This window comes from Fulmarus glacialis, unplaced genomic scaffold (assembly GCF_000690835.1).
Source record: "Fulmarus glacialis isolate BGI_N327 unplaced genomic scaffold, ASM69083v1 scaffold6763, whole genome shotgun sequence".
Lineage (NCBI taxonomy): Eukaryota > Metazoa > Chordata > Aves > Procellariiformes > Procellariidae > Fulmarus > Fulmarus glacialis.
The window spans coordinates 12,144-20,115 of NW_009203501.1; the positions used below are offsets into that span (position 1 = coordinate 12,144).

General features: G+C 42.6%; 1 protein-coding gene across 1 annotated transcript in view; it reads right to left on the reverse strand.

Moving 5' to 3' along the window:
- TMEM129 (transmembrane protein 129, E3 ubiquitin protein ligase) overlaps nt 1-7,377 on the reverse strand; it is a gene marked incomplete at its 5' end in the record, with an annotated part of 15,136 nt that extends 7,759 nt beyond the window's left edge. Inside the window, 2 exons of the mRNA XM_009574648.1 lie at nt 4,333-4,492; nt 6,903-7,377. Coding sequence (XP_009572943.1) covers nt 4,333-4,492; nt 6,903-7,377 — 635 coding nt within the window. The remainder of the gene's footprint in view (nt 1-4,332; nt 4,493-6,902) is intronic.
- Between the last annotated feature and the right edge of the window lie 595 nt (nt 7,378-7,972).

Sequence of the window (7,972 nt, forward strand, 5' to 3'; positions counted from 1 at the left end):
CATTCCACCCCCCTGATCATCCTCATGGCCCTCCTCCGGACCCACTCCAACAGGTCCATGTCTTTCCTGTGCTGAGGGCTCCAGAGCTGGACGCAGGACTGCAGGTGGGGTCTCACCAGAGCAGAGCAGAGGGGCAGAATCACCTCCCTCGACCTGCTGGCCACGCTGCTTTTGATGCAGCCCAGGATACGGTTGGCTTTCTGGGCTGTGAGCGCACATTGCCGGCTCATGCCCAGCTTCTCATCCACCAGTACCCCCAAGTCCTTCTCGGCAGGGCTGCTCTCAATCCCTTCATCCCCCAGCCTGTATTGATACTGGGGGTTGCCCTGACTCAGGTGCAGGACCTTGCACTTGGCCTTATTGAACCTCATGAGGTTCACATGGGCTCACTTCTCGAGCTTGTCCAGGTCCCTCTGGATGGCATCCCGTCCCTCAGGTGTGTCAGCCATGCCACTCAGCGCATGAGCAAATCTGCAAATTTTCTGAGGGTGCACTCGATCCCACTGTTCATGTCATTGATGAAGATATTAAACAGTAGTGGTTCCAATACAGACCCCTGAGGGACACCGCTTGTCACTGATATCCATGCAGACATTGAGCCATTGACCACTACTCTCTGGATGCGACCATCCAGGAAATCCAATGAATTTTACATTACTGGCATTTGTCACCTCCTGGACTTTCTCCTTAAGACACTGATATTTTCTAACTTTCTCAGCTGCTGCATCAGCAAGTGATGATGGTTTACTCTCATATCTAACAATTAAGTCCACCAAAAAGCCTGACCTCCCTTGAAAAATATCAGGTCAGGTTTAAAAGATCATCACAATGAATTATAGAAAAAGTGGCTCCTGAAATATTACCCCTTCTTTCTTTTCAGCTTCCTCTGCCAACAGTTCACATAGTTGGTTGTCTCTTTATTCTAGCATCTTGAACTGCAGGGCAATATCCAATAGTATGTGAGCAAGTCTCACTCTCTGCTACACAATGCCAGCAGTTCTTAATTTGAGTGTCCTGCCTACGCCTTGCCAAATACTCTCTCATGGGGTAGGCATTAGCTCTTAATTGTAATGCAGTCATTAGCTTTCTGTGAGGAATGCCCTTATAATATTCAATCCAGTTATTACTCATTTTATCCTTTTCAAAAGTTGGTAATCCCATGGCCCTGGGATGGTAACTTGGTCCAATTAAAAAATTCCTGCTTTCGCCAGTCACAAGGTCTTGGAAAGATGACCTTCGGGGCGGACATCTCCCATTCCGAGACTGGTTCCTCACCGCCCACAACTTCTGAGATCACCATGACTGCTCTGGGGTCCCGAATAGAAGGAATTTTCTCTTTATTCCCACCTACTGCAATCCACAGTTTTTCAAACTCTTTCTCTTGCCAGAAAACAGATCTTATAGCTAAGACTATGCAATTCAGTGCAGGGGCCTGCACACTAGGAATTAGTCCAGAGAGTGGGGAACTAGGAATTAGTCCATCCCGAGTGCTGGAACACAGGATGGCATCCCAGGTACATGCAGGTAGATGTAACCAATCCTTGATGGCTGCTCGAATTGCCAAATCAAGGGTCTGTAAGTACATGGCTTTCACATTGGCTTGGTCTGCTAAGTAAATCAATTATGGGATAGTATATCCCTTCAAGATCTCCACTTTCTGAAACGGCTCTAGTGGAGCCTGCCCAATCCACCTTAACCATTTGTTCAGTTTTCCTAGTAGCTCCAGCTTCGATATTCCAATCCATGTGTCTATACGTAGTCCCAGGTATTTTTCCGAACTACCTGGATCAGTCATATTGAGGGGTGTGCCATTTATTGTACGTGCCGGACAGTCATTGATCATGTAAGAGTCCTTTGTAGGCTGGATATAAAAGCCATGGCACTTCTCCCCTTGTGTTTTGAGGCCTGTCAGATTACAAAAGACCTCTAAAATTTCAATATTTTTCTGTATTCCGTCCCAGGATTCACTTAATAGGACCAAGTTGTCTGCAGAGACTGCTAGCTGAATATATCCTAGCTACTAACTAAAAGGGGTAACCAGTCCAGAGTGACCCCACCGAGACTTGTGTTATTTTCTCTTTCCAGGAACGCTACCGGGAATGATACCGGAATGCCTCCCTTGGAGATCGGATTGGTCATCAGAGGGATATTCATCCTTCTGGCAGGACTAATCATTGCCAACATGGACCAGATCCACTGTACACCTCAACAAGCCCAGCGCATGGGTTGGAGACCCACACTTCTTTTATTTGTGCTAATCAATACAGTAACTGTAGTACATTCTGTATCATACATGTTTAAAATTGATGGAAATACAGGCATATTGGGAGAACCAGCAAAAAACCTAACAATGATAATCACTGGTAATCACACAACTGTAAAACCAAAGAAAAGTCACCTTATTTCTGCTAAACCAGGTGACATCATCTCTATTGAATGTAATGTGACAGATTATTCAAAGGCAAACATGTACACGATCGCCAGGAAGATAAATCAAACTCAGTCGAAAAGCAGAGTAGGCTGTCCCTCACACCCCAATTGTATAATCAGTTTCCTCTTTAATGACACAACTATAGAAGCAGTGTGCCTGTGGACAGATAAAGGGAGAGATAGCGAAAATGGACTATCCTTAAAGGTCATGCTAACATCTACTCGCAGACCTCACGCTATACCAACAACTACCCCTACCACCTATCAACCTACTCCCTATTCTATTACTCCCATAACCGACCAAGCTACATATCCACAAATTTCTGCAATTGGACCCTAGGCTATTAAATGTACAGGAAAGCAACAAGTCCTATTTAACCTGTCACTGAAAAGGGTAGAACTGTCCATGTGTACTAATCTGTATAAGAACACTTTGTGAAGACTTAATTGTTGATAGAAATTTTACCCATAATGTGTCCAATCAATCAAATGTATGTGTTCGTAACTTTGTAAACATTACTGGATGTGACTTTAATTACAGAGCCCCAGTGACCTCATACACATTGTTAAAGGAAAACTACACACTATATCAGGACCTGTTACCTTCCCCCATCGGAATTAACTTGATGCTGTTTCACAAGCTACTGAAACATAAAGATTTACAGGCCTTATTACGAAAAGTACAAAAGCAAAAACACATTAATAACCGTACATCATGATGGAGGAGAAATACACTGTACACTAGAAAGAGTGAAGAAGCATGGGGAACACCACTGGTGGGAAACCCTATTAGGATGGTCTCCAACGGCAACGGGTATATTGAACACCATGTTACATCCTGTAGTAATAATGTTTGCCCTTCTGGTCGTTTGTATTGCTATTATTGTCTTTTTATACATTCGAGTCTGTTTTTTGGCCCAATCAGTATATCTCATTGTAAAACATACAGAATATCTTGCTACTGATTGTGTGGAACGATCTTATAATTAACCTTAATTAATTTTATATTTATCACTTAATCCTCCAGTAGACAACATGATGCTATTACCGCCTCGTATTTATAGCACAGAGGCAAGAGGTGACCATACCACCACTCTGTGAAGTAAAGTGAATGGACTGTAGTCACGGGGTGGAGTGTGACGGATGCACCCACCCTGACCGAGCGAACAGCACTTTGGTTCAGGCATCACCGACAAGTAGTCCTGACTGGAGCCAGCCCTGCTGTGCAGACCCTGAGGAACTGTGCTAGGCCGTTATCTTCTCGGGAACTAAGGAATCTAGGGCACGTCTTATCAGGAGCTAATGGTGCCAGCCTGAGCTGGAACTAAACAAAACTAAAACTGCTACGACTGCGCATCCGCACGTACACCGAAGGGGAGTTTGACTACAAGTAAATCACTTTACGCTATAAATATCTGTGGCCTACCCAAGCCCACTGACCTCTCCTGTACAGCAGCGGGCTGCACGGCGGTGATCTCCCCTTGGGTAGGACGCCTCTCAAGGTTACTCCTCGAGGTCGAGAGATCCCTTACCTGGCATCTGTTATCTACGGTGAGGTAACCGACATTTCCTATTCGATCTAAAGCACACTGTATACAAGCTAGCTTAATTATTAGAAGTGCAGTAAGTAGTAGAGTGTTTGACGGCAGTTTAATTATTGTTTAATTACCATTCAATTACAATTTGATTACTGTTTAATTACCATTTAATATTCATAATTTAATCATCATTCAATCATTGTTTAATCAGTATTTAATAAAGACTTTTGGTTAACGCCACAATAGTGACTTCTCTTAATAATTCACCTGCGATAGCCCTAAGTAAACAGTTACCAATTACACAATAATCACATGCTCGCCTATATTGAAAAGTATAATTATTACAGTGGATAGAAAGTCTCACCTGAGTGCTTGGAACAGGATATGTCTGGTTAATTTCCACCAGAGATGTAAAGGTTTCTAGAAATAAATCACTAAGGCTTTGATGGATTACAACATTAGCTGCATTGCTTATGGGAGCACGGAGCTTTTCTCGGAGCTCCCCATACTCCGTGGAGTTCAACCTGAAGAAGAAAAGACGGAACAAAATGTTACCTTGATTATCTATTCAAATACCTTGATAGTACATTGCAGAGGTTAACATCAGAGAAGTGAATCCACAGAAAAGTTATTTAGGTTGGTACATACTAGTCAGAATAAATACACAATAAGCATTTTGTTTTCTTTTGCTGTTTAATTGTTGTTGGTTTTTACTCAACTTAGACAACAGAACACCCTGTTCTCCTTCATATCTGTGTCAGATTGCCGACAGGATATGCCAGAGAGTAGCTAAAACATCATACAAAAATAAAGGAAGGCTTTTGAAGTAATCAGCATGAACAAAAGCAATACAGGTATGTAAATCATGCATTAACTGTAAAGTACTGCATGCACAATTTCTGTCCACCTTTTTAATGCCTATTTACTTACACCATATCTAAATTCTAGTTTATAAACTCCTGAGGACAGAAATTAGAGTTATATCATGTGGCATGTATCACATGGTGATAGTACATATAAGTATCAGAAGAATGTCAATCAGTATCTGTTTCTGTGATTTTATTTTATAAAATTTTATAAAATTTTAGATAAAACCTGAAATTTCACAAAAGTTACAAATAGCTACTGAATGTGACTTACACTGTGATTTAAGGCTGTAACAAGCTGCGTTTCACACTAGGTTGCTTCTGCTAAAGTGAGTCTCTCAGTCTCTTCTGCTAAAGTGAGGCCCACAGACCTCAAGTGGCACATGAGACCTTGCGCAGGTCCTGACACATTACTGTTGTTACCCCTTTTTAATGCAACAGTTCTGAACTGTAGATTCAGAGCTCCCCAGCTTGATGTTTCTACTCATTAAACAGCTTTCATGGAGAAGCCCTGGGAACATCGCCCTGAAATTCCTCATTCTTCCTACCACTCGCTGAGTTTCCAGAGCCCAGTACAATGCAACGCTGGCTTAGTTTTAGCTCCCGGTGGTCTCCATTGTTTTAACTATTATGGGATAATGTTTGTTAACAGATACTATCTGTGCAAATAGCAGAGACCTTTGTATCCAGAGGAAAAATTCACCTTGAACACACAGGGAAATGTGGCCTGCCTACACAAAAGCATTTTTCTTCCCACTGTATTTAATTCTGATTCTGGACATATACAATGATCCTCTATCCTTAATAGGGGAATTCTGTCCTATGGCACTTTTCTTAAATCCTGTATGATTGCATTCTAGCAGAGATTTGCCATTTCTGGCACATCTTATTACAAGAACTTTTAAACTCTCTTGTCAGTGCTGTTCTGTTTAGCCACAAAATAAAATTTTGGGGTTTGGATTTTTTTCCCCTAAAAGGAATTGCCAAAGAAGCCATGATTTTCTCAGCTGGGGATGTAGTTTTATCACTCTGGCACTGAAGCACTTACAGAAGAAAATCATTAGTTGTTTAATACTTATTTGGTCACCACTCTCACAGGTCTATAAAAGTCTTCTCCTTCCTTAGGATTGTCACATTTACTTTAACTAACCTCTCGTTCTGAGCTCTGTTCACCTGGATGTCTAACACAATCACCTCTATGCCTTCCTCATACTTGCCAGGACCCCTCTGCTCACCTACAAGTCCGGTGATCTGCCTACTTTTAATTACTTAGTAAATAAATGCTGCTGACATACAACTTAACAGCGAACAGACACCGAAATGCCTTTTCAAAAAAATAGTTGTAGGAGCACCAGCATGGCTTTGTGTACTCCTTTTAATGACACAACGACAACAAAGACTTTAGCATCATTCTAATCAGTGTTAACAGGTTTCTGCAAAACTTGTACTTTTGCCTAGCTACACAGAGAGACTGCTGAAAAAAATAGCATAGGCCCTTGGAAAACAAGCCCTAACAGTTCACAGCACGTTTGCTGTGATTTACTGCTAAAAGAACACACAAATCAGAAATGGACCAAAATTACTTCCTTGCTTTAAGGGCAGCTAGTTTGCAATAGCGCAGCAAGAAGTCTTCTGAGCAGTGACAAAAATATGCCTTGAGCAGAAGAAGGAAAAAAAAAAAGTCATGGGTGAACAACAGCCAGTTTTAGACAAATAACTATTTCTCCTCCCTCAAAATTTGGAAGACTAAAGATTCTTCCTTTTATTCCTATTCTCCATCCTTCACCTAAGTTCTTCCAGTTACTTCTTTCTGCATCCAGCAGAATCCTCTTCCTAAGAATGGATCAAACAGGACACTGTGCATTCAATACTGTAGGTGTATGAATCTTTCTAAACAACCTTTCTTCACTGCACTGCATGGCAGAACTGTGCATACAGCATCTCTGAACACCAGGCAGGGAGCAAAAAGGAAGGGATGAGACCAAGGGACTCTTCAGATATGCCACAAAAGCACTCCACTAGCACTATCAAATAGCGTATCTATAACATAACAGGGTAGTTGTTTTACCGGATATCAAACGCCTTCACGTAGGGATTAATACTGGCAACACGGATGGTGAGGAACTGCACGGGCATATTTGAGTCTGGGGTGAGTTCATGCTGTCTGGAGTCTGTCACTGTCAAATGAATGTCCTGCTGCTGGGCAACATGTAAACAGTAGGTGGTCACTTTAATCACCCATGTGTCCGTAACAATAACCCTCGCTCCTGGGGTTCCGGTAGCAAATTTGTCGATTCTCCTAAATTCTGTATTGATGGAAGAAGCTACTGCCCTCCAACCCGACTGCGGGAGAGCATGAACAGCGAGTGTTCGGGCTAACGGATGATTATTCCAGCCTTTCCGTGACCAGTAATATGCCAGGGCACTGGTGACTGCTGGAAAGAGAACAGCGAAGAAGAAGAAAGTTTTCCAGCCTTTCGAAGCCAGGTAGAAAAAACAAAGATGTTTTTCAGGTGCAGCAAAGCACATACCAAGGTAATAACCTGCAAGGAAAAAGACTTACTTTCAGAAGCAATTCAGGACATGCATAAACACATGACTCATATGGTTATCTAACCAGCGAGCTCACCTCCAGGAGAGCTATTGTACTTCTGGATGATAACTCAAATTCAAGCCTCTTGTCCTAAGCAATCTGAGGTAAATTCTTACCTGTCACTGATTTTTACCAGGATTACGTAGTTAAATGAAGCTGATTTGAATTTGCAGGTTAAATAAAATTACCTGTAAGATGACACTGCCTTTTAGCAGTATTACATGGCTAAAGAAAGCTGATTTCAATTTGCTGGTTAAGTAAAATGCTATTCCTTTGTAATCGCACGTACTCCGATGCAGCCAACTAGTTATAAAGTTTAGGGTGCACATTACAAAGAAGCTTGAGAGATACTAACACACTGTATTTCCAAGATGTATTGTGTAACCTGACCCACCCGCCCCTGCGTGCACTCGACATGCGGACCCTGGTGCGGATCCCCCTTGCTCCCGCCCGGCGGGGCTCGCATCGGGCACAACAGGTTCTCGGGTGCAGGCTCACCCCGGCAGCGGGTCTGCCTTCCACACCCGCGAGGCTGAGGGCTGCCG